This window comes from Rhinopithecus roxellana, chromosome 5 (genome assembly GCF_007565055.1).
Source record: "Rhinopithecus roxellana isolate Shanxi Qingling chromosome 5, ASM756505v1, whole genome shotgun sequence".
Classification (NCBI taxonomy): Eukaryota; Metazoa; Chordata; class Mammalia; order Primates; family Cercopithecidae; genus Rhinopithecus; species Rhinopithecus roxellana.
The window spans coordinates 69,687,018-69,713,470 of record NC_044553.1 but is presented as its reverse complement, the minus strand read 5'-3'; the positions used below and the strand labels follow the sequence as shown (position 1 = coordinate 69,713,470).

Here is a 26,453-nt window from a genome sequence, read left to right as displayed (position 1 = left end):
TCAGCACAGCTTAGCTTCTAGAATCACAGTGACTTCTGGGCCAGCACCACTTCAAGGATTTAGGTATGTTCTGAGCTAGGCCAGTAGAATCTATTTTGGGATTTCCCAGAGCCATTCAAAGCTTACCCCAGAATGAATTCAAACTCTGAGAGGACATATCCTTTCCCCGCCCCTCTGCCCTCCCCCTCTTTTTTTGAGGAAGATTAAAAAAAGAGTTATTGAAGCCTAATGATTATCAGGGGTATGAAGGGAGGGGAGGGGGGAGGGGCAGAGGGAGAGAGAGAGAGAGAGAGTGTGTGTGTGTGTGTATGTGTATGTGTGATGTGTGCCCACAGTATGGTAACTTGAGTGAGTGGTGGGATGGTATGGGTGGGGGCATGGAAGAAGGGAGATGGGAGAAGCACAGGAGTCACAACCAAAGGAATTCAGATGGTACTGATTTTTCCAGACTCTATGATGTCTGGCAGGAAAGCCTGCCACTACTGAGGGGGCCTCTAAGGTTATGAAGTGGATGGGCTGTTGAATTCTCATTTTATTTTCAGAAATATCCCAGGGAAGATTTTTCTCCTGCCCCCTGGGTACATACTGATATCCTTCGGAAGGACTTGAACTCAAGGTAGGTGAGGTGCTCGGATAGCTCTTCTGGTTCCAGATGGTCAAAGAGCAGGGAGACTTTCCGTTTCTTGCTGGTATTTGATTTTATCCTTTGAGTAAGTTTCCTGGACCAGTCACGGGCATTGCTTTTGTGGGTAAATGTGAAAGGGAGAAGACAGGGAAAAGGAATAAATCGCTTTTTGCAAGTAAATCCGTTAACATTTTTCACAAGAATATACAAAACACCATTAGCTACCTTTCCTTGGCCAAAACAGTGCATTCACAGGGTTTCTCCAAATCAGTTTTTTTCCATGGCAGCAACCAAGAGGTCTTGCTGGTTTTCAGTGAGCCTTTTAAATGTGCAGTTGGGTACAGGATAAATGAGTTTACTTTAAGGCAGTGGGAAGGAAAGAGTCTCAGGTATCGGTCAGTTTCCTTGCCTTTGGTCCTGGCCCCTTTGTGTATCCTGTGGTATGTGTGCTCCCTCCATTCCACTTGTGTGTTCCTTCAATCTCATGTGAAGATAGGGACTCTCTATCTGGTTGGAAATCCCAAGGTAGTGAGACAGTTTTCATGCCAGGAAGAGCTCAAAGAACCACAGCGAGAAGATGTCATAAAGGGAGGGAATCACGTGTAGAAACATGTGGTCACTCTTGGCAGAGTTGTGTCATTCTCCTCAAATGTCCTCAGCTACTGAAATGATCAAGGAAGCCTAGCTGACCCTAGAGTGCTCCCTGCCCCCATTATTTTCTTGTAATCAACCCGTGCATTTCTTATTCAATTTCCTTCACTAAACAAGCAAAGGGAAGTGGCCCCATTTTGAAAGACAGCGGGTTGCCTGTCTTTTCCAAACTGGGATTCCTGGGAACCTTATCTCTTGATAAAAGGGCTCTGTAGTCAATGAGCTTGGGAAGTGCTATAAATTTTGTAGCCTCTTTGGCCAGTGAGCATATTACACACGCTGAAAAGCACTGCAAAAGGAAACTTCATAACTCATTATTCCTCAATTATATCTGGCCAAGTAATATCCCACAGACTAATAATTCCTACAGAATATACTGTGGAAAATTTTGGTCAAGAAAAGTCAGCTAGGAAATATTGGGACAGGGAGACCTGGGGTTGAGAATTGCCCTGGGCTCTAATTTCATCTTTAAAATGAAGAAACTATTGAATAATCTCTTATCTTTCAAGTTGTGTAATTTTAAGCAGAGAAGTACAGAGAATCCAAACTGATAAACGGACTCATTTGGGGGCTCTGAAATGTAATCTTGAAATCATTTCTACGTGGCTATAGTGCATCACGGACAGGGCCTCAGAGGCTAGCTGCTGCTCTGTCACTAGCTTAACTAGCTGGACCCCGGAGGAGTCACATTCTTGCTGAGCCTCAATTTCCCAGTCAGAAAAATCAGGATGTTGGATGAAATGATCTCTAGAATATATTATCAGTTCTAGAAGTCTATGTCTTAGGGATTTGTACTATTTCAAAATAAAGCAGCCTCACTGTGAAAACCTTGGCATACAGTGCATACATTCCCCTCCCCCTAATTAGGAAAGGCACTCATTTTCCCAGAACGGGTCAGTCTTATAAATAAGAATTCCAAGGAATAATTTAAAACATTCCTGGGATCCCATCCGGCTCTGGAAGTCTGAAGTGTCTTTCATAGACATCCATATATGTTATAAGCCCTCTCCTGAATGCGTTTTTTTAGCAGTCCTGTCCCTATTTATAAGTTCAGGGGTGCCTCCTGGCATTAAGTGTGAGTTCAGTCATTTGCACTTTCAGTTTCTCATGATCTGGATTAATTTTAGTCAATATCTTGCTACCTGATTTCATTTTGACTGGGACTTACTTTTTCTGCTCTTGGATGTAAGTCACCTAGTGCTTTATCACCGTGCAGCTTCTCTGCTTTTCTGTTAAATGCCAAGCCTTCACTTTGGTGAGGCAGTTTGAACCTGCCTACGTGAGGGGCTTCTCAGAGTGGTGAAAGAGAGCAGCAGTCACCGCTGGGGGTCAGAAGCCTAGCAAGCAAATGGGATTATATTCCAGGAAGGAGGTGGTTTCGAAAGATGAGTCAAGACCCTGACACTCACATTTGAGTTGTGTCAATCAGGCGGCAGTGTAACTCCTCACCCTTAGCTTTCACCAGTTCCTGAAACTCCTCCATAGTGTCTGTCAAGCTGGCATCCATTTTAAACATGACCCAGAATTCTGTTATCCAATACCTACAAGAAGGGGGTTAAAAAACACAATCCAAAACTGATACCTAGGGCTCACAATGTGTTGGGTTCACAAAGGAATCTACTGCCACAAAGAGAACTCGGAAAAAGGCAAAGTCTGATTCATCTACTAGTATACTGAAGGAGCTGGGGTGGGAGCAGGGAAGGAAGAAACCTATCCATTGAAAACCTTCTGTCCCTCCACACAAATGCTGTGGTAGGGTAAGGCATATCACAATCAAAGGAGCCATGACAAAGATTCAGGCACAATCTTGTGGGTCAGAGATGATTACAAAGGACAGAATTATAGATAAACCAAATGTCCCAAATGAGGCAATCTATTCATAGGTTATGCTTTATCATATTCGAATATTACATGGCTATTAAAAAGAATGTTTACAAAAAATCTTTAATGACTAGAGAAGATTCTCATGCTATAAAGTTAAGTGAAAACTAGAGGATATAAAGCCGCATATATATTTTCATCTCAAAAAACTGGCATGAAAACAAGACAAAGGAAATATACCAAAATAGGTAACTGGATATGAGTGATCATTATTATAGTTACATTCTTTTCTACATTTTAAAAAACGTTCTATAGTAAGCTATATTACTTGTATAATTAAGAATAAAAGTAAAGAAAATGACAGACCTTTAATTATTTCTCTGTTCCCTCCTTTATGTCATTTGATACCAAAGACTGAAAAAAGGTTGGTATAAAATAATTAAGCTCAGGTACATCAGAGAAAATTCACTGTTATGAAGGACTACTCTTTTCTGTCTGTCCAAAGGTGTTCTATAGAGTCAGGAAAGGCAGAGAAAGTCCCTTGCTTCACCTTTCATTTCACCTTGCTCCACAAAATCTTGAAATACATAAAAAATATTACCTTACAAAATAGCAGATCTTCAAGCAAAGTCCTGGTGAATTCTTTGCCAAAGCATCCTTATAGGTAGGGCTGTGGTTAAGGGAAATGGAGGCCGCTGTTACAGACATCAAATAACTTTTCATCTTTGGAAGTATTTGCTGAAACTACCTCCCAAAATATTTTTTCTAAAAAATGAAAATGTGATGCTTTATCTTTCTGGCCAAAGGATAAAAACCAACTTGATGTGTCCAGCTGTATGCATATTATCGCCTAGAAAGGCGATTATGGTAATTTTCCAGCCCATGTCAACCTGGCTTACAGAAGGAGGCAGCAGCACCGCAGAACTGAGAAATTAATCGTGTAAAGAGGTCCCAGGACAGGTAACTTATAAGAAGTGAAGAAGGGGCAAATGACTCCTTGCCTGTGCTCAAAAAGCAGCCCCTATGAAGGACAAATGAAGCAGGAAAAAAAGAAAGAACAGCAGCCCCATTTATCTTTTCAAATGTTTCTTTTAACTGAAACACATGTATGCAGTGAATTCGAAGAGGAAGAAACACATATTCAGATAGTCATGATAATGAAGAACAGTAATATGAAAGTTACAATATATACACCTAGAAGATGTCAGTAGACGGACCTCACAGATTGTAACGGCAAGTCGGACAAACCGTGTGAAGAATCTGAAACGAAACTGGCGATCACCTTAAGGATCCTTTTCATTCTGAGCATTCCAAGAATATGAAAGAATAGCAAGATCTCATCAAGTTCACATATCTTTAAAGATAAATGGAAGAAAATATTCATTTATTTTAAGAGTGAAAGAAATGAGAACTCCAATGCCATGATGAGTCTGAGCAGGTCCTGCCATTTCCCATCAACAGATGAGGCATCGGGCTGTGTGGGCTGTGTGCGGGTAAAGGCCATGCCTTGTTTTCCTTCTACAAACTGCATAATGACTACAATATAGGGTTCAGTGAATTCCAGCTGGGCCCATGAGAGGAATCCAGTGAACAACCGAGCAAACATTTTAATTAACTGGGACAGGACTGGTCTTCCTTCTGTGAGTGTACATATTTTAACCTTTGGAAAATTTAGAGTTAAATAAAAGTAAAAGAGAATGAAAATCGTAGTACTCATCTTTTTGGTTAGGAAGGAAATCTGTGCATTTTGAAATTATATATGCTTGTAATGTTTAAAAGCATATTAGAATGATAGCCTTGAAACTTCAGTTTGCAATATATAATTAAGTTCTTTAGACTTGTGGTTTTAAATTGAAACCTTATTAAGTTTATGCATAGCTTTGGAACATCTAAAATAATGATAGCTTTACTGTTTATAAATTTAATCTATTAGAGTTTATAAAAAGACTATTTAGAATTCAGGGAGGTATCTGAAGCACTTAAAAATTATCTAAGATATAAAATGCAGAACTGTAGTTTAAAACCATTGGAAATACTTAATTAACATTATTGAAATTAATGAAACATTTTTCAGAGTCCCTTAAAAATGCTTGCTGAAACATGCTAGACTTACAGAAACAGTAAGATCTGCAAGCTAAACTTGAAACCCTAAACAAGAACTATGGTTATAAAATTTGTAATTTTAATAAAATGACTTCTAGTTTTAAAAATTACATTTTAATAGATGTACTGCCTATAAAATCTGCCCTTTATTTAGATCACAGCACCAAAACAAAAACCCACAAAACCCTACATATCAACAAAGGTAACTGACATAAAAATAAGCGCAGGGAACTGGCAGACTTCATGAAGTAGAAAGTTTTTATGACTGCCTTTCTTTGGGTGGGAAGGTAGAAGTGAGAATGAGATGGCTTTATGTTTCTTTATGCCACATCACTAAGAAAATGCATCACTTCAATGCAGAGAGATTCAGGCATAAGGCACATAGATAAATACCTCTCAGATTCTATATTTTTATCATTTGTTCTACTTGTTGAAATTTTTATTCTTCCATTTTAAAGGGGAAGGCAGAAAAACCACACTTCTGTTTTAAAGCTAAGTAGATACATTCAATTGACATGGTGACTTTTACTGTGTCATTCACCTTCTCCCAGTGGCTCCTCATCCTTTCCTTCAAAACTGTATTCTGACAGTGCACATTGGCTGCACGTTGGCTACACTGTGGCGCAGCATCAATGCTGTAAATCCAGTAAGTCTACATGTGAGTGCTGAGCCTGGGCACCATTCAGAATGCCATTCAGAGGTCCTTAGAGCCCCTATGCCATGGCAAAGGCTGCCCACCACGGGAGCAGGGCACCCTCTTTCTCAGTTCATTCAGGAGCTGAAACAAACACCAGCACATGCAGGCTAAACAGTAAGAGGCTCAGGCATCTGCTGATCTTGGTAAACTTCAATGTTTGCTGGAACCCTCAGACCCCAGACCTTTTTCTTCTCTTCATAGCTAGTACTATGGCTATAAAGTGCCAGTACAGTTCTGACTGTACTTTTCAGGCATCTAAACTATTCAAAGCATGTTTTCAAATTTATCCCTCTCTTCTTTTAACAACGGAAATCAGGAGACCATCTGAGCTTATTTAACTAAAAATTGTATTACTTCCAGGTCAGAGAACAGGGAAACTAAGCGTAAAGAAAGAAAATAATTTTGCCTTCAATGTTTAACCTGGCTTTCATTACAGCAGTATTATTTCATACTCTCAGAATCCCTTCCCCTACCCCAGGTTACATTTTTATCACATGTAAAAGTTCTTGTAAATATAAAAAGTATCCCAATGTTTGCACCCATAGTAATGCAACATTTATAGTGTCCTACCATGAAATAGCCACTAAACTAAGTTCTAGATATAAGACAAATAAGCCTTGCTCCCTGTCCTTGAAAAACAGAGTCTAGCGGGGGAGATGACACACAAATAGGTAAGTTACAGTGTACGTACTTTTAAAATACAAAAATATATTTGTATCTTGCTTAATTTGTAATTCAATCAACTTTTCAGTACCCTTGCCATCTTTTATATTATTAACCAGATTGAAATCACAGCAGCTAGACACAAAAGTTCTGCAGTTTACTTGAAACGGTCATCTACAAAGACCAGAGTACATAGCCATTACATTGCAAAACTTACGGACTGAAGTTTAGGTAGACAGATTCATTTCGCTAACAGAATAAGAACACTTCACACTCTGTGGGTTTTTCAGCGCAGACTACATCCAGGCCAGAAACAGGAGAAATACACTTTGACTTAAGCAATACAAAACGAAAATCAAAGGAATTAAATAGATTTTCAATCAAGAATACTACTTTAAAACACTAGAAGTATTTTTAAAAGGGGAGAAGGGCTGGAAAAGTCAGGAAAAGCTTCCCAGAAGGGTACTGAAAGAGCTTGCTAAAGAAAAAAGAGGGTAGAAAGGCTTTCAAGGCACAGGAATTATAAAAGGCCCTATTACATCCAGTATGTTGAGAAGTTCAGTGAGGAAGGGAAAGGGTTTCTCAGAGAGCTACGGAATGAAGCAGGAAAAACTCGCTGGGGACAGACTGAGGAGGCCCTTTTCCTGGCAAGCTAAGGAGCTGACATTAACTCCATAGCCTGCAGAGGCTCAGAAGCAATGGCCTGCCCAATGTGCTTTGTAGGAAAGAATTTCAAGGGTAGCTACCATGAGGTGGGGAGGCGGACCATGTAGATACAAAGACTGGTATGGGACAGTGGTCCGGGAGAGGGACTGCAGAGACATGAACTAAGGCATGGCACAGGAATGGAGAGCAGAGACCAGATAAGTCATTTCTGAAGTCAAAGGCCCAGGATCAGGTGACAGACTGTGGGAGATGAAAGCAGGGGAAAAGTCAAGAGTGCTTCTGATGTTACTGGTTTAGGCAAGAGTAGATACTAACACTATTAACTGAAATTGACCATGAAAATACACTCATGTGCTGCATAACATTTTGGTCCATGATGGACCACATATATATGACAGTGGTCCCATGAGATTAAAATGAAGCTGAAAAATTCCTGTTGCCTCGTCATGTCTTCATAATCCTGACCCAATATAGGCCTAGGCTACTGTATTTGTGTCTTAGATTTTGACAACAAAGTTTAAAAAGTAAATAAACATTAAACATTTTTAAAACAAAAAAGCTTATAGAATATAAAGAATATATTTTTGCACATCTGTAGTGTGTAGAGTCAAAGTTTTAAAAATTAAGTTTATAAACTCACAGTAAGCTAGATTATTATTGAAGAAAGAAAAGCATTTTTTATCAATTTAGTATAGCCTAAGTATATAGTGTTTATAAAATCTACAGTTGTGTACAGTAATGTCCTAGGCCTTCACATTCACTTACCACTCACCCCTGACTACCCAGAGCAACTTGCAGTCCTGCAGGCTCCATTCATGGTAAGTGCCCCCCATACATATCGTTTTTTAATCTTTTGTGCCATACTTTTACTATACTTTTTCTATGTTTAGATACATAAATACTTACCATCATGCTACAACCACCTATAGTATGCAGTACAGTAACCTGCTGTACAGGTTTGTAGCCCAGGAGCAACAGGCTGTACCATCTAGCCTCGAATTGTAGCAGGCTACGCCAGCTGGGTTTGTGTAAGTACACCCTATGGTGTTCACACAATGACAAAGTTGCCCAATGATGTATTTCTCAGAATGTGGCCTAGTTAGGCAAAACAAGGCTGTACCGGTGTCAAAGGAGAATTAATGAGGTAGTGGCTGTGGGTGGGGACAGTGAGCTAATGAATATATTGTCTTAAGTGTTAGCAGGACAAACTGGTATAAACCTAAGAAAAATGGTTTAGGTTAGATGGCTGGGCGCAGTGGTCATGCCTGTAATCCCAGCACTTTGGGAGGCTGAGGTGGGAGGATGACTTGATGCCAGAAGTTTGAGACCAGACCAGGCAATAGAGTGAGACCCCTCTCCCCGCACCAATTTCCAAAAAGAAAAAAGAAAAAAAGGAAAGGTTTAATTTAGAGAAATGCAGACTTGAAAGTCACCATCAGCACAGAAGAATGGTGGAAACTGTGGTAGAAATTCTGGTGAGAAATCACCCACAGAAAGGAAGCTGAGTAAAGGAAAACTAGGACATTATACCTATATGTAAGCAGAGCTCAAAGAAGCCTGTAGGTGAAAAGCTGGAGAAGGCACAACCCAAGAGGTAGGAAAGCCAGGAGGGTGTAGTTCTAGGAGCCCTGGAGGGACAGCTGGGAGGAGAACGGGGTTGTCAGTCATGCCCAATACTTCTGGGGGTCAATGGAAACAAGGATGAGAAAAAGCCATTGGGCTTTGCAGTTAGGAGGTTACTGGTGACATCAGCGGAAAGTTCAAATACTGGGGGCCAACTTAACACAGTTACGAAGTGAGGAGGACTAAAGAGATTGGAGATACTGAGTGTAGACTATTTTAAGACGCTTTCACATCAAATTTTTAACCCTAACAATGAAATGAAGGGGAGGTAGGGTTAAGAGCTGATTTTTAGATGAGGAGACTTGAATGTGTTTTAGGCTAAGAGGCAGGTGCCATTGAAGAGGTAGAGTTTGAAAGTATAGGAGAGGCAATAGCTGGTGGAGTAAGATTCTATAAGAAGTATGAGGGACCATGGGAAGGGGAGACGGGGGTCTGCCCCACTGTGTAGGCACCCAGTAGTGCACTAAGGGCAGGAACTCCAAGGTACAATTTTGTTTTGTTGTTGTTGTTGTTGTTGTTGTTTTTTGAGATAGAGCCTCACTTCATTGCCTAGGCTGGAGTATAGTGGTGCAATCTCAGCTCACTGCAACCTCCACTTCCCAGGTTCAAGTGATTCTCCTGCCTCAGCCTCATGAGTAGCTGGAATTACAGGCATGTGTCACCACACCCGGCTAATTTTCATATTTTTAGTAGAGATGGGGTTTCACCATGTTGGCCAGACTGGTCTCGAACTCCTGACCTCAAGTGATCTGCCCGCTTTGGCCTCCCAAAGTGCTGCGATTACAGGTGACTTACTGTGCCCAGCCACCCCAGGTACAATTTAGTCCCTAGGCCAACAAACAAGTTTTTAGGGAGGAATATTTAATCACTGATATTGTTTATAATCACTGGTACATGAAGTTAATAAAAAGTAGACTTTGAGTTGGTTTCATGACAGTTTAAAATTCTCTGCAGAAGAGGCACCCACTTATGACCTGCACCTCTTATTTACGTGCACTTCTCCCAATGCTCCCCGACTTTGTGTGCCACTGAAGAACACCTCCTTTGAGATGAGAGGTAAAGATTCATGAATAGGCATAGAGAAGGGATTCAGTCCTGATGGTTTTTGTCTTTTCTGTGTGCTGTAAGATGAAACGTGGGGAGTTAGGAGAGTGGAAAAGTGTTAGAGCAGCTACAAGTCATGACACAGTACCAAGGACCTGAGCCTCGGGTGCTAAACGGTCTCACTCCGCCTACAACTCTTCTTCTGTGGGGGTTGCTGCTCACAGTGTCATCAGCGAGAAGAAAGCAGGAGCCTTCTCCACCCTGCTTGATTCATACCCCATCATCAGGTTAAAATCCAGCAGGTTTTTCTTGGCACAGTCAGTCCTCCTGCCTGAAGCAATAAGGCCCGAGCAGATTCTCCAGATGCTGTGGCACTGGGAATCTTTCTTCAGAATGTGGAGAAAGCTGAAGTATTGGACAGGAAAGCCAGAAAGAAATGTACCTTTGAGTCATGCTTGCACTTGTGTCAATCTGCACAGGATGAATGTCTGTTTTGGACACTCGACAGAAACAGTATTTTTTACTATTAAGAGACTGAAGATTGTGCTTGCATATTGATTTCTTTGACCACCCCCCAGAGCAATCAGTATCAATAACATTGCCCCACCCAACAGAGGTTACGCGAACACACCCCCAACACATGCACCCATACCCCTGAAAGAACATATGAACATATTTGCCACTCAGGGTTATTTTAAACCAATAAAAATAAAAGCATGCTTCGAATTTCAAGCTACATTTTGGGCAGATCCCATTTTGGGATTGCCAGCCTCTACGTTAAAGGATATAGGGTGACAACTTTTCGGAGCAGTTCTGCAGAGGAGATGATAATCCGATGCATGGTCAGCACGACTTGCAACAGGTGGTTCCTTCGACACAGGTTTCCATCCGCATCTGAAAATATAAACAGCAGCACCTGCGTTAGGCCCTGGAAGGAAAGTAAGTCACCCGGTAGACACCTGCACACCCTCCATGACTCAGGTGCAATCCTTCAGGCACAGTGATTTTCTTCCCTTGTCCCCAGCACCGCCCCCCTCTGTTTTTCTCATCCTCCCACTACATTCTCCCCTTGCAGAATGTCCATTGTGATGCTCATTAATTACCCCTTTCCCTCTCCACAGTGGTGAAATCAGGAAAGGGATAAAATCTGCATCAGCACACTTGAGTCTCACTGAAAGCAGAAGCGGATCCAGGTTCTGTGGGGCCTAAAGTTCATATAACTGGTCGGGGTGGGGGCAGGGAGAGACTTCTCTAAGGTCAAAGTGAGAAAAGTTGGTTTTTAATAGATTGCAGTTAAAATATCTTACCTTTACAAATTTTACAAAAACAAATGACCATATGAATACACTTCTAGGGTCCTCCCATGGCCTGGGAAGGGGCTAATGCAAGTGAGGGGCCCTGAAATATACGCTTCTACAGTTTTATGGTTAATATGCCTCTGGATGGAAATAAAAGACCATGGGCAAACATTACATTTTAAGATTGCCAGTGATTACAAGTACTCATGATGATTTGTATTAAAGAACACGGTTAGCCAGGCTTTCCAAATCCCAGCTGGCACCAAATAATCAGATGCATTTATACACTGGCATTGGGTAAAAAGATTCCCCTTGGAGTGGTTTTCAAAATCTTTTCAACATTTATGGCATGAAGTGTTAGGAGCTGTGCTGGTTATTCATTGCCAGGTCGATTCTTTCACCATGACAGCCCACTCACTTGCCAGCTAGCTTCCAGTTGGGTTAGCCATTGGGAAGCACCAGCAAGACACGGGAGTGGAGGGAAGTCAGGATATTTGTTTTTCATTCTCTCTCTGCATTGACACCACTCCCCTGACAGTGACTGCATATCTCTTCAATGAATGATCACGCTGGCTGGTCCTCCCTTCATGGCACCAGCTCTCGTTGGATCTAATACTATTAATCTCCTTTGACCCACTGGCCTCAAGGGTGGTAATGACTTCTGACTGTTGATAGTTTCTGGGTACATCTCTTAATTCCACTCTCATCTCTGTAAGTAGTCCCTTCATTATAGTGTCTTCATTTATACAAACTGAATTCTGTTCCAGACTGGGAACTTCAATTATTCAGGGCAAGAGTATCAAATGAAAGAATATACATGAATTTTGTCAGCTGTATTACTCGTTAAAATACATGAGATTAAAGGGGTTATCATGTTCATTCTGCTTCAAGTGTACCAAATGGCAAATGAAGGACAGTGCTTTTGGGCTCAGGATTCAGAAGTCTTGGCTCCTCAAATGATGACCTGAAGTCATATCTCTTGAGAAAATATAAGTGGCTGGGCACAGTGGCTTACGCTTGTAATCCCAGTGCTTTGGGAGGTCAAGGTGGGAGGATCGCTTGAGGTCAGGAGTTTGAGGGTGCAGCGAGCTATGATAACACCATTGCACTCCAGCCTGGGTGACAGAGTGTGAGGCCATCTCAATAATTAAAAAGCATATATATTAAAATTAAACAACAACAAAATATATATAATATATGTAAACTGACAGTGTCTTTCGTCTTCCCATCCCCAAATTCACCATTTCACTGGCAGTCTGTTGCCCTTACCCCCTGCCTTCCTCTGTTAGCATGGACGGCCAACACTTCACTGTGCTCTGGGTCTCCCCCTTTCTCAAGGACATTGATCCCGCATTTGTCCATTTTCTTTCCCACAGCATCAACTTTTCTCTCTGTGGGTTTATTTCCACTGTCATTTAAATATGACTCTGGATCTCCAATTCAAAACCAAGTAAAACAAAACAGAACCTTAAACTCTCATCCTCTCTAGCTACCTATTTCTCCATTCCCATTTTTAGCAAAACCTCACTGTTATCAGTTTCTTTTCTCCCATTCACTTTTCAATCATTCCATTTGACTTCTGTGTCCATTATTCCACTAAATCTTTTATTTTCGAAGTTACCAATCAGCTCCACACTGCCAAATCCAATAGTTACTCCTTGGTCCTTATCTTACTTTATGACTCAGTAGCATTCAACCCAACACAACCCAAGTTGATGACTCTCTTTCCTGGAACACTTTATTCTCTTGGCTTCCATAACATCACACTCTCCCAGCCTCTCTCTCAGGCTCTTCTTCTGTCTCCTCTTTTTCTGCTGAGCTTTTAAATGTCAGCATGCTCTGTGGCTGAGTCCTCCTGCTGCTGTTTTTATTTATTGACAGTTTTTAAAATTTAAAACTTCTTAAATTTTAAATTAAAAATAAAACTTTCACTTCTTTATTCTAGATGAATTCATTTAGTCCCTTGGCTAAAATACCATCTATATGCTGATGACTGCCCAAATGGTATCTTCAGCCTTCACTACCCAGTTAGTATGTCCGGCAGCCTACCTGGCAAATCCCATTCAATGTCTAAGTTCAAACTTAACTCATTCAAACAAAATTCTTGACCTCTCCCTCCTCCGAGTTCACTGTTCTTCGCATCTTCCTCATCTCCAGAAATGGCACCACCAACCATCCTGTCAGTTACCCCAACTACAAACCTAGGCATTATCCTTCATTGCTCATGTTCTTTCACATCCAATCCATCAGGAAGTCTTGATTCTACCTTCAATATATATCTCAAACCTGCTCATTTCTCTCCATCCTTGGCCTCACCCTAGTTGTAGCCACCATGATGCAATGACTTCATTGAACTCCTTGCTTCCGCTCTTGTCCACCTACAATCTATTCCCTATACAGCAATCAGGACTGAGCTTCTAAAACCCATAAAGCAAGTCATGTACTTAGTACACTTCAGTGGATTCCATTCCACTTGGAATAAAACAGACTCCTTACTGTGGCCAAAAGAGCCCTACATGTCCTGGCCTCTTTAAATATCATCCACTTCACTTCATACCACATTACTCCTCTCCACACGTCTAATTATACCTCGAACACTCCCAGCTTATTCCTACCTCAGGCTCTTTGCATTTGCTATTCTCTTCAATGTAGTCTTTCTTCCCTTGAATGATTGATGTCATTTTGGTCTTAGTTTTAATGTCACATCCTCAGAGAAGTCTTCTCTAAACTACCTAAGGTATTCCTTACCCTGCCTGAGTTTTCTCATAGCACTTATCATTATCTGAAGTTATTTGCTTAATTTATTTAATTTTTTATTTTTTAAATCTCCCAGTAGAATACAAGCTTCACGAGATGTAGGTCTTGTCCATTTTTCCACAACTATATTTCCAGAGCCTAGAATGGTACTGACACATGACTCATTCAGCATTTCTTGAGTAAATGAGTGAACTATGTCAAATAGGAAACATCTTAACTTTTTACATATATTTAGAAATTGAGTTTGCTTTTGTCATTACCTATTTCATTCGTGAAATATACACATTTATTTTTTCTTGGTCATAGTTTGCAAAAGAAATTCAAAGTTACAATTTGGTAAATCATTTTTATAAAGTGTTCATCTAGCTTGGTTATAGTTTTGTAAATCTTTCATTAATTCTTCTAAACTTGTACTCTGTCCAGGTAGGGTTAGTATTACTTTACGTTTTTTGGCCCCACATAATTTCCATAATAATTATTTCTTGCCACAAAAATTCTGCATAACCAACCACCCCAAAACTCAGTGCCTTAAAGCAGTAATCACTGACTTTTGCTCAAGCTTCTGTGAGTTGTTCAGATTCAGCTAGTGCAGGCTGGGTGCTGCTAAGGGCCTAGCCTACATGCCTCCCAGCTTCCTTGGGCCAGTAGGCTAGTGGGGGTAGGTTATCTCATGATGATAACAGAACACTGAAGAGTAAAACTGGAAATACCCAAGGCCTCCAAAGCCTAGGTTTGGAGCTAGCATACTGTTTCTTCTGACTCATTCTGTTGGCCAAAGCAAGTCACACTACTGAATATAAAGTCATAGGGCAGGAACTTCAAAGTCACATGGAACACATCACTAACATAGAGAAGGTAAAAAGTCAGGGGGCAATAATGCAATCAAACCTACCACAGTTACAAGGGGTGACTTTTCAATGCAGCATTTGACAATACATTCTTTACAATGTACCCTTCCTCACAGGTAGCAGTGTTCATATTCCTGAACACTATAGTGAAACTACAGTGAAAAGAAGAAACTGTGAAATATACTTGTAGGGTATGCATTAGAATGTTCACATGAACCATGGAACAAAAGCCAGCTTATTCAGTATGGATAGCATCTAAAACTTGTCATCTCAACTTTCCTTTATGGCTGGCTAGCGTCTTCCCATGGATGCTCATATATGAGGAAAAGGGACTTAGACGTGTCCTTGTTGAGATCAAAGCTAAGTCACCTATGGAAGGATTCCAGGAACTAAAGGCTTTACCATGAAGAAAACTTGGGGAACAGATTAAAATTGTCTTCAAATATCTGAAGTGTTCTGCGTGGGAGTATATTTAGACTTGTTCTGTGGGGCCACAAAAGGCAGCACCAGAATAGATGGATAGAAATTACAGGAAATACGATTGGGCACAACATGTGGCAGAAAATTCTAACCATTAGTACTGTCTAATGATGGAAGCATTGCCATCACAGAGATATTCAAAAAGAGCCTGAAGAACAACACTTAATAAAAATTATTGTAATCAGCATAGCAGCTATCATTTATTGAAGCCCTACTAAATACCAGGAGCTGTGCTAAACACTTGAACCATGTTCTAATTCTCAACAGCCACCCTGCAATGTTGGCATTGTTCACAACTCACAGCTGAGGAAATCAAAGCATAGAGAGATAGGTAATTTGTTCTAGGTCAAAGAGACAATGGGTGGAGGAGCTGGGACCTGGCCCAAGGTCTTTCCCATTCCAGAGCCCGTTCTCTTTCCACTATACCTGGCTGCATGCTGAATCACCATTTGTCAGGATAAGGAATTCAAGAATAAAGTGGTAGCTGAGCTTTACGAACTCTTCCAGTCCTTATGGCTACAAGTCTAAGAAATCTCACTAAGGTCACAGCCGCTGCACATTTCATGAAATAGCTTTTGTACTCTGGTGATTTCTGAAAAACTCTTGTGAGCTTTGGTTGATTGATACTAATCTTAAAAATTGCCTTTAAGAACTCAGGGTTCTGTGCTTAAGATTCACAATCATATTCACACTTCACTTTTACCTTGCACCGCTTCTTCCACAGAGTTTCAGTGATGTTTCCACAATGCGGCTTGTTAATCCTCACATGATGTCTGTGGGAGTCAGTGCTGGCAAATGGTAAGGCCGGGAGAGGATGACTCACTCGGCAATGGGAGGCAAAGATGTGGTTAGGGAAGCAGCAGACAGAAACACTATCTCTCTACATCCAGTCCAGAACTCCGAGGTAACTCCTCTCCAGTCCTGGTTCTACTTTACAACGAGAGAATGGTTCATTGTAGTCACCTGCCCTCATTCCCACCACCAGCTCTCCCACACACAAGCTCCAGCCTCTAGACAATCTCATGAGGGATGTGTCCCTTCCTGCCCTTATTCCGTACAGTATGCACGTCTTCCTTTTTTGAGAGGAAGAGGCTCCCTTTGAAAGACAAGATTTTCAAAGTGGGTGGTCAAGGAAGATCTACCTTCCAGGCTGCTAGATTTTATTTTCATATTTTGAGATAATTGCTGCAAGCTGATTTAAATATTTCAATGAATAATTCCATTTTGTTTTCATCTTTAGGCTTTTTAAAATGCAGGGTGTCATACTAAAAATTCTAATAAGTAAAATGTGCAATGCATAATAAAATGTGCATATTTTTTCATTACCATCTGCTTCTCCTTACACTTACAGGAAAAGACTTTAAAGGGTTGAAGCCTCAGTGGGGTACACAATGTTGATCTTACATACTCTGCCATTTGACTAGGGGAGGAATGTACGCTGCTAAAGAAGCATATTAATTAAAGACTCACCCAACCTGCAGACTACTTGCTCAAGAAAACAGAAAAACCAAGTGGATTCTGGAGAGTCATTTGTCTCTGGGCCAACAGCCTATTTTCCACCGTTAGACTCAGTGCTGGCATCCCATAGTTTATGAGATCACAATCAGGGTGGAAAAGACTAGCCCCATCTATCTTTTCTTTCTATCCAAATGCATTATTCCCTCCTAAAACTATCACAGGTAAGTGGTTGTCTAGCCTCTACTTGGACCCCTCCAATGAGGATATGGCTTCCTAACTATTCTGTGTAACAACTGTTCATTCTACTTCAATTAAAAATAACTTTTTGACACCACTAACCAACATTGATAATGAATCCACCCTATGGAAAGCACTGTCCTAGGTACTAAAGGAGATCTGAAGAACTATATGAAAACTGCTGTAATTGCCTGAAATAAGCTGGTTGCCTCTGAGAGAGAAGACCTGCTCCCTGATGATCAGAGTCTCGTGAGAGAAAACTGGCAAAGGGTGGTGATGCAGACCCTGCTCCTTGCTGATAAGAGGTGGTGGCCAGCTTTCCTACGGTGAAGGCTTGTCTGGGGGATGAGGTGGAAATGCCTCGCTGCAAGATGAACATGAAACATGAAAACAAATGTCCAGCACCAGACAGCAACTCCAGAACAGTCACTTCTTCTCCTTTGTTTTGGTTTCCAAGGAAATCTCTTGATGTGTGAAGGGATTTTGAGTATACCAGAGACAGATTGGTATATGAAGGATAGGCAAGCTGTCAGCATTGAGGGCCTAACACGAAATAACAGATGTGCCACAACCAGAGGCCAGAGGGTGGTAATGGGAAAGCTAGGATCAGAAAACCTGGGGGCAAGGTTAGAGCAGAGCCTGTGGTAAGGCTGAGGTTGATAATGGAGGTCAGTATCTCCAGAAACATGGATAGGCTGGGTCTAGGTTGAACCTGGTAGGTATATACACAGAATTCTAAATAAATAAGTATGTGATAAATATTCCAAAGAAATAAAACCTACTTGTCAGCAAGACTATTACATTCATTAAATCCTGTTTGGAAAGTGTATAAAAATTGGCAAGCTGAAAATAAGCTCAGTAGTTTGTTTTCTGGTCGTTGTTTGTTGAGTGTTTTAGAACTGACAGCAGCAACTTAGGCAGGAAGTGCATGTGATAAAAGAATGTGGTGACACAAACTTTGAACTTGTATACCTTCTACGACCTGAGCCATTTCACACATATCACCAAGGCCACTTTGGTCTCTGTTAGTCCCCAGCCCCTCAAGACTCAGGGGAGCAGAACAATCAGGAGAAAGCAAGTGATCTGCTAAGGATTAAGTCCCGCTTCAAGGGAAAGTTGGAGAATCCATTATGGTTGCCACCAGCAGCATGCTTGTAAGAGTTTAATGAAAAGCTCTCCTGGGAGAGAAGCGGGAGGAAGCCTGGTTTGTAGTGTTCACATATCTGCATGGTGTAAATACTTCCACTATGGCCAGTTTCAAGCTACCAGCATGAAGTCACTGAACATGTGGCTAGGAAGAGATGCTTGCAGTCAGCTTTCAGGACAGGTGTGGGCCAGCTCCAGCATGCACACACCGCAGCTGCAAGCCTCGTCAAGAGGGCTGGTGCTCGCTGGGCTTCCTTCTGTATTCCTTCCTGTCTGGTCTCCTTGCTCCCCAGGTGTTCCTGAACCCATTCCACTCCTCATCTCACTCCTAATCTCATGCCCTCTGGGCCTTGCCCAATGACTGGACAGTTAACCCAGATCAACAAATTCCTCTGCAGGAGACAAGGACTTCAAGGATGAATCCTCTCAGAGAAATCCACATTGCAACAGCAGTTTCTTGAAGTGGTTGGTGCCCTAAACCAAGAATAAAAATGTTAAGATAAGGTGAGAATTTGGGAGAAGGGAAGCTCAGTTCCTTGTAAAGCTTGTCCTGTTCTTCTTCTTTCTGGGATAACCTGGTGTGTCATACCCTGGCCCATGTAGAAGAGCCTGCCATATAGTTAGACTAGTGTCTATTTCTTGTCATATTACGCTGTCCAGGAATTTATGGAGCTCTGAATATCTTGGTTACAATTAGCTTTTAATTATTTACTTGTAATGGCTGGGGGATACCATAGCATGGACAATACACAAGCTTTAAATTAACCCTAACCTGCAATTTCAAACTTCTACAACAGGCCTTTAAGCGGAGTCTTACCAAAGCAGGAGAGGGGCTGGCCAGGCTCATCTATTCTCTCCCACTCAACCGCTGGGGCAGTGATGACAGCTGGTGCAACAACCAAGGCCACAGACACAAAAGAGGGAAAAATCTGGTTAACCAACCCCCAGACAAAGGTGATTTGTTCTAACCAAGCCTCCCCTCATCTCCTGCTGCAGAGAAGCCAACGTGGAAAAAGACTTGAAGGAAAAGAACCCGTGCTTCCTCCCTCTGTTCTATTGATATTCACTGTCCTGCTGGGGCCAGAGTAGTGGAGCAGGAAGGAGGAGCAGGCCTTTCAAGTTGCACAGCATCTAGGTAAACATGAACAGACCTGTACAAAATGGGCACATACCCACACAAACCATCCCTGAAGCAAGCGAGTGGCTGATGAAGAACCACACTATTCTCTCTGGGTGAGAACACCTGATAATAATATGTTACATTTTTGTGGCACTTAGGTTCAACAAACAGCTTCACCTGTGTCGAACATTTGCATTGTACAACAGCTTAATGCAGCAGCAGGACCATGGGCTCAAATTTAAAAATGAGAAAACCGAGGTAACATGCCTCAGCCACTGTGAGTAGAGGCACCTCCACAAGAAGGGCCCTCTCACTTCCAGCCCAAGGCTCTTTCTTTGGCATGTCCTTCTCCTCGGGGCTTAGGAGGTAGGTAGGAATATACTGGGAAGAGCTCTAACATTTTGGGCATCCATGTTACATGGCTAGCCCCCTCAACCACACCTCTGCTCCTTCTTCCTCCCCAGGGAGCCCTACACCCCCACAGACCCACCCAGCCCTTCTCACTGGAATTACAGTACATACTCTTAAAATGTCCTTAGAGTGCCTAACCCTTAAACCCACCACTTTTCATGACATCAACACAAGGCAGCTATTATTGGCACCATTTAGTCAGGACAATTGGAACTCAGAGAGTCTGGGAGCCAGTGGCCAGGGGGTGAAAATGCCAGGTCCCCTAAGAGCCCACAGTGCCTGCGCTGGCCCATCTCTCCCTCTTCCCACAGCAGAAGCACTCTCTACTGCCTCAGCCAAACCAGACATCAACAGAAACGCTCCTCCCCGGGCATGGCTTTCCTTCCGAAGTGTGAAGCGCTATGTAAAGAATGACCCAGATTTTTTGGATGAGCAATTGAAGTCTATAAATGTCTAACCAAGTGCATGAATTGCCTAAAGTGAGAAAGAGCTTTTAGCTGTATTGTCTCTGCTGAGCAAGACAGCTGGCCTTCCTTGGGGATTGCAGTCTCGATCTGGACTTGTCATGTCTGAAGAATCATGAGTCTGAGAAGTCAGGAGGGAAGTTGGTCCTCTTTAGTTCTGGAAATTGGACACAAGTCTGTGAGTGGGGTTTGGGGACTGGGGCTAGGAAATAAACACAAGGGTAGGGAGGAGGTACTGCAAGACCCGGGCAGACCCAGTGAGCTGACTTGGACAACGCCATGACTTCAAACTCTAAGAGCATTTGTCGACGTCAGTGCCAACTGAATATACCCGGCGGCTACTTCTTCTGGGCCCCATCAAACTCTCTAGGAACAATGGAATTATCTGGCTGGGTAGTTATACTACAGTTTGATTCTCTGATGAGCTGCCATGCATGCAACCGCATGGCTCACAGACACTGACCATTCCCATGCAGCACTACAGGAATGAGCCAGGTAAGGGAAGAAGGAGCAGTGGGGCCCTGTCTTAGCTTCCCAGAGGGACACAGAGAGCTGCCAGCAGCTTCCTGGGAGGAGGGCTGGAAAAGGGCCAGTGGACCCAAAGAAAAAGAAAGAAAGAAACTGGGAAGAAAATCTGGGTCAGGCTCTTGCATTACTTACTGGCACATATTTTTATCACGTCATTCTTGTCTGTTACATTCTTGGCCTTTTTTTTGCATATTTTCAGACACACCCAATAGGCACGAAGAAGCAACTTGGGGAACTTCCTCAATACTTACACAATAAAATAATATAAGGCACATCTGAGAATTACTGGTTAGCCACGCCCTCAGCCTTCCTCAGACAATTTTTCTCAATGAGTGACTCTGTCCCATCAGACCCACAAGCCTGGATAATAGCCTCATTCCAGTGCATGACGGAATTGTGGCAAACAGTGTATGCTGACATAAAATAGAGATCCACTGACCGTAGTCTTATTGTAAAATATGCTTTTCACCATAGAAACTGTCCTTCAATTGCTTATAATTCTCTGCAATGAACAATCTCGTACAAAAAAAAAAACATCACATCACCATGAAGGGTAAAAGTAACTGAACAAAGTCTTTTGAAATCAGACAGAAATTATTCTGAATGTTTCCTCACCCCTTCTTTGCTTGTGGTTAGAATTAGATGATGTTTAATTAAATACATAAAAATGCTTAGAAAACTGTGAAGCACTATAACAGTGATGAATTATTCTTATTTCTCTTGCTAGATGTAAGCACTGTTTTGCTTTCTTTTCCCTTTGTTCTGGTTCATCCTTGGCTATTCTAGACCGGGACCATAATTTTTTGTCCCTTAACTCTAACCACCACTCAAGGAGTGGCTGGCTGTCCACTGTAGTTCATCACTGTGCCAGTGAGACTGGACTTGGTTTCCCTCAAGCATGGGGTCCTCCTTGGCAGTTAGTTGGTGGTTGTGTTAGTCCATTCTTGCATTGCTATAAAGAAAATATAATTTATAAAGAAAAGAAATTTAATTGCTTCAAGGTTCTGCAGGCTGAATAGGAAACATAGCAGCATTTGCTTCTGGGAAGCCCTCAGGAAGCTTACAATCATGGTAGAAGGTGAAAAAGCAGGCACATCACATGGTGAAAGCAGGAGCAAGAGGGAGAGGGCGGAAGTGCCACACACTTTTAAAGGACCGGATCTCATGAGAGTTCACTATCATGGGGGCAGTACCAAGAGGAGGGTACTAAACCATTCATGAGAAACCTACCCCCATGATCCAGGCATCTCCCACCAGGCCCCACCCCCAGTATTACGTTTCAACATGAGATTTGGGCAGGAACAACATCCAAACTATATTAGTGGCCTTCCAAGCTTCCTTTCAATCCTAGGTTTTAAGTGCACTCCCCCAACCCCAGAACCCTCAAGACAATCTTAGAGTTTACGGAGGTGTTAGAGAGAAGTGTGCAGGAGGACCTGGAGAGCCACTCTGAAAGTGAGAACTGCACCGGTGAGTGAGGAATCTCTTCCTATCTGAAGGAAACTGATCTCTATTCAGTAGTCAAGAGCTAAATAGGAATGTGCTTCAAGGGGCCAGGCACAGTGGCTCACACCTGTAATCCCAGCACTTTGGGAGGCTCAGGCAGGCGGATTACCTGAGGTCAGGAGTTCGAGACCAGCCTGGCCAACGTGTCAAAACCCCGTCTCTACTAAAAATACAAAAATTAGCTTGGTGTGGTGGCGTGTGCCTGTAATCCTAGCTACTCAGGAGTCTGAGGCATGAGAATAGCTTGAACCTGGGAGGTGGAGGTTGCAGTGAGCCAAGATCCCACCAATGCACTCTAGCCTGGGGGATAGAGTGAGATTCTATCTCCATAAACAAAACAAAACAAAAAAGAATGTGCTTCAGAACATCCTAAGTCATGAACTGATATGTTGTATCACTGTCCTACAGAAATAGCCAAAATACAACACTGAAACTCACAATGTTGTTACTTATTGGAAGATGGAGGAGACCAGGAAAAATACTTGGGATTGTTGGAAGAAATGCAGCATCTAACCAGAAGAAATGAACTACATTCAAGGTTTAGCCACCCCCCGGCTTCTCTTTTTGCTAACATGCTTGGAGCACTTCCTGTGTACCAGACACTGTTTCAAGAGAGCCTTTACATATATTAACCCTGTGAGATAGGTGCCATCTGACAGACGAAGAAACTGAGGCAAGGACGTAAGATAATTTGTCCAAGTTTACACAGCTAGTAAGCAGTAGACCTGAGATTCAACCCCAGGCTGCTTGGCTCTGGGACGGCCCTGATTGTTTCTGAGCCTCAGTTTGCTCTTTGCAGAATGAGAGCTTGATAATGTCCTATCCCCACCCCTCCCAGCAGAGAAAGAATGCAGAGATGGCACTCAAGATAAGAAAAGAGTATTAATATCATTTGAGGAGAACAAGGTTCTGAACTGAGTTCACACCACTGATGTCTGGTTAACGTGTGGGTCCCGAATAGTTAGGCTGCCTGACAGCTGTCACGTAGGCACATGAAACCTTCAGCCTGGTGCTGAAGTACTAATAACCTATAGTTATTAGCGTTTTATGAATGATCACTCTCTCCTCACACGTTGCCTCATCTGAGCCTCACAACTCTGAGAGATGGGTATTATTTGCATTATTTTATAGGTGAGGAAACAGAGAGAAAGGTGGTATGACTTGCATAAAGTCACCCATCTTATGAGTGACAGTGCTGGGACTTGAGTTCCAGTCTTCTGAGGTAAACCCTGCCCTTTCCACCAGCTACCACTGCCTCTCACCCTGACAGTTGTCAAAATAAAAAGCACATCCTCCACCTGAGTATTGAGGGTTTCCAGAGCTGGCCTGCATGCTAAATGAGAATATAATAAATGCCATCATATACCGAGCCATCTACCATGTGCCAGGTGTGGACTAGGCCATGTTACAGATATGTTCTCAATATTTACTACAGTTCTGCATGATAGATGTTTTCTGTTTCACACATGAAGAAACATCCTCAAGAAAGGTAAAAATAACTAGTTAACTTTGGGAGGCCGAGATGGGCGGATCACGAGGTCAGGAGATCGAGACCATCTTGCCTAACACAGTGAAACCCTGTCTCTACTAAAAACACACACACACAAAAATTAGCCGGGCGTGGTGGCAGGCGCCTGTAGTCCCAGCTACACAGGAGGCTGAGGCAGGAGAATGGCGTGAACCTGGGGGCGGAGCTTGCAGTGAGCAGAGATTGCGCCACTGCATTCCAGCCTGGGCGACAGAGCGATACTCCATCTCAAAAAAAAAAAAAAAAAAAAAAACTCGTTAATGTCCCACAGCTAGGAAGTAGCAAGAAGGGGTTACAAATTATCACCCTGGTTATTTTATCATTACGATTCAGCTTTTAAAGTTATTAATACCTACCATAGGCCTGCATTGCCTTTTTATTTTTTATTTTTTGAGACGAGGTCTCACTCTGTTGCCTTGGCTGGAGTGCAGTGGTATAATCATGGCTCACTGCAGACTTGACTTCCTGGGCTCAAGTAACCTTCTCACTTGAGCCTCTTAAGTATTTGGGACTACAGGCACACATCACCATGCCTGGCTAATTTTCTTTTATTATTATTACATTTTGTAGAGATGAGGTCCTGCTATGTTGCCCAGGCTGGTCTTGAACTCCTGGGCTCAAGCGATCCTCCCACCTCGGCCACCCAAAGTTCTGGGATTACAGGCATGAGTCACCGTGCACATCCCTGCATTGCCTTTTAAATAGGAATCCTTCAAGAGTAATTAAAAGGTTGTGTCTATTTTCTATCTGTTCCCTACAGTCTCTGGTTCTCTGCTGTACACACTACACTGGTGCCGTTTCCTTTATTTAAATCAAAGCATATAAGAACAAACATTGACACTGACTGGCAACTACCGATAAACACAAAACAGTAACTGGGCACTGAATATGAGGAAAGGGTGAAATGCATTTGGAAGAGAGAAGTAGCTAAGGATTTGCATCCCCAGGATCTGGAGACCTAAGGGCATATGGGAAGGCGATGGTGAGGAAATTAAGACAGTTTTTAAGGAAGTAAAAGGGTAAAACGAGGAAGCAAGAAACTATAGGGACAAAGCAGGGACTAAGATTTAGACTGTGCCTTTAATCTATGTTAATGTCTCTGGCATTTAACTCCATTTACAGATCTAGGCAGAGCAGCTCCTTGCCATATGGTGACAATCCGATGAGTCTAAGATGCCCAGATATCTTTAAGGATCCTGAATTTCAAGGTCATTGTGCAACAGAACAAGGTGTCCTTAAGTGAGGAAAACTTAGGTTAAAATTCAAAAAGCTTTGTTAGGTTTTTGCTTTATTTAGCTTTTCCAAAATATATATACTGAAACATTGATATTTTTCAGGCCTAAAAAGGGGCCATCCGTGAAGGAGCTGATATTCTGAGTTTCCTTAGGACCTAACAGGTTGATTCCAGGATTTCTCAGATTTGCAGTGTCCTGCTCAGTTACTCAACAACTCTCCTTGGTTTGCTCCTGGGAGACTGCTCTGAGCAGAGCAGAGCAGAGCAGACCATAAGACAATGCTGAAGGCTGGGCAACCAACCCCACACACGGGCACTAGAAATACCACCAGGCAACCCTGACTTAATTTGCATAACACTTTGTGCTTTATAGAGTACTTTCACATGCATTATCTCATTTGACCATCACAACAACCTTGTGAGGTGGGTAGGGACTGTATCCATTTTACTGACGAGAAAGGCATAAAGACAGGGCTACTCCCCAGCCTGTCCAGCTGGTGTCTGATTGATGGGACATGTGCCATGCTGGTTAAATATTTTGAAGGCCAGCTGTGGTGGCCTGTAATCCCAGCACTTTGAGAGGCTGGGGCGGGAGGATGGCCTGAGCTCAGGAGTTTGAGACCAGCCTGGGCAACATAGCAAGACCTCATCACTACTAAGAATAAAAAGAAATTAGCCAGCATGGTGGCTCATGACTATGGTCCCAGCTACCCGGGAGGCTGAGGTAAGAGGATCATTTGAGCCAGGAAGGTCGAGGCTGCAGTGAGCCATGATTGTGCCACTGCACTCCAGCCTGGGCGACAGAGCAAGACCCTGTCATTCATACATACATACATACATACATACATACATATATATACATAAATATTTTCAATGTCACCCCTGGATAAATCACTAACCCATGGATAATAATACCATCAAGTGTCAGAGTTGGCATTCTAGGCTTGGCTTTTCTCATCACAAGACCAGAGTTCTTTGCTCAAAGAGCACTGTGATAGGTACTGTGGGATTGCAGATATAATAAGCACCCTGTCCCAGCCTGAAGAAGCTACAGGCAATACTGCAGTACAGGGTACAGTCAGAGCCTAGAGGGAGGTAAACACTGGGGCAGTTCAGAGGAAGTGGAAAGTCAGATTTGACTGAAAGAAATGACTAAAACCTCATAAAGATGGTAGCATTTGAGATGGGCCTTGAAGGAAGGGTCAGATTCTGACAGACTGAGATGCAGGTGAGACTTTTCAAGACTTCCTGAGTAGCTTACCAACAAAACTAAGGCTGCGCCCGGGGTGGCGGCTCACCCATTAAGTACCTATAAGCCCAACACTCTGGGAGGCCAAGATGGGAGGATCACTTGAGTCCAGGAGTTCAAGTCTGCAATGAGCTGATACTGTTGCTGCATTCCAGCTTGGATGACACAGAGGCAAGGCCCTGTCTCAAACAAACAACACGCTAAACTAAAAAATAACAACAAAAGCAAAACAAAAACTGGTCTGACTGCAGTGGTGTTTACAACTAACTGATCACAACCAGTTACAGGTTTCTTTA

The 26,453-nt window shown here is 42.5% G+C and overlaps 1 protein-coding gene across 5 annotated transcripts in view; it reads right to left on the bottom strand.

Moving 5' to 3' along the window:
• The window catches only part of RASGRP1 (RAS guanyl releasing protein 1), a 78,063-nt gene that overhangs the window by 27,940 nt on the left and 23,670 nt on the right, over positions 1–26,453 (bottom strand). For 4 of the 5 annotated variants that reach the window (XR_004057173.1, XM_030929713.1, XM_030929711.1 and 1 more), the window contains exons 3-6: positions 10,682–10,787; positions 3,699–3,761; positions 2,686–2,817; positions 587–740 (exon numbers count right to left, since the gene is read on the bottom strand). Coding sequence is in view for 4 of the 5 variants with exons in the window: in XM_030929713.1 (XP_030785573.1) it covers positions 587–740; positions 2,686–2,817; positions 3,699–3,761; positions 10,682–10,787 (455 nt within the window). In the remaining variant the exon portion in view is untranslated. Of the gene's footprint in view, positions 1–586; positions 741–2,685; positions 2,818–3,698; positions 3,762–10,681; positions 10,788–15,979; positions 16,512–26,453 lie in introns of those variants that run through there. The other variant, XM_030929714.1, reaches the window with a different exon arrangement.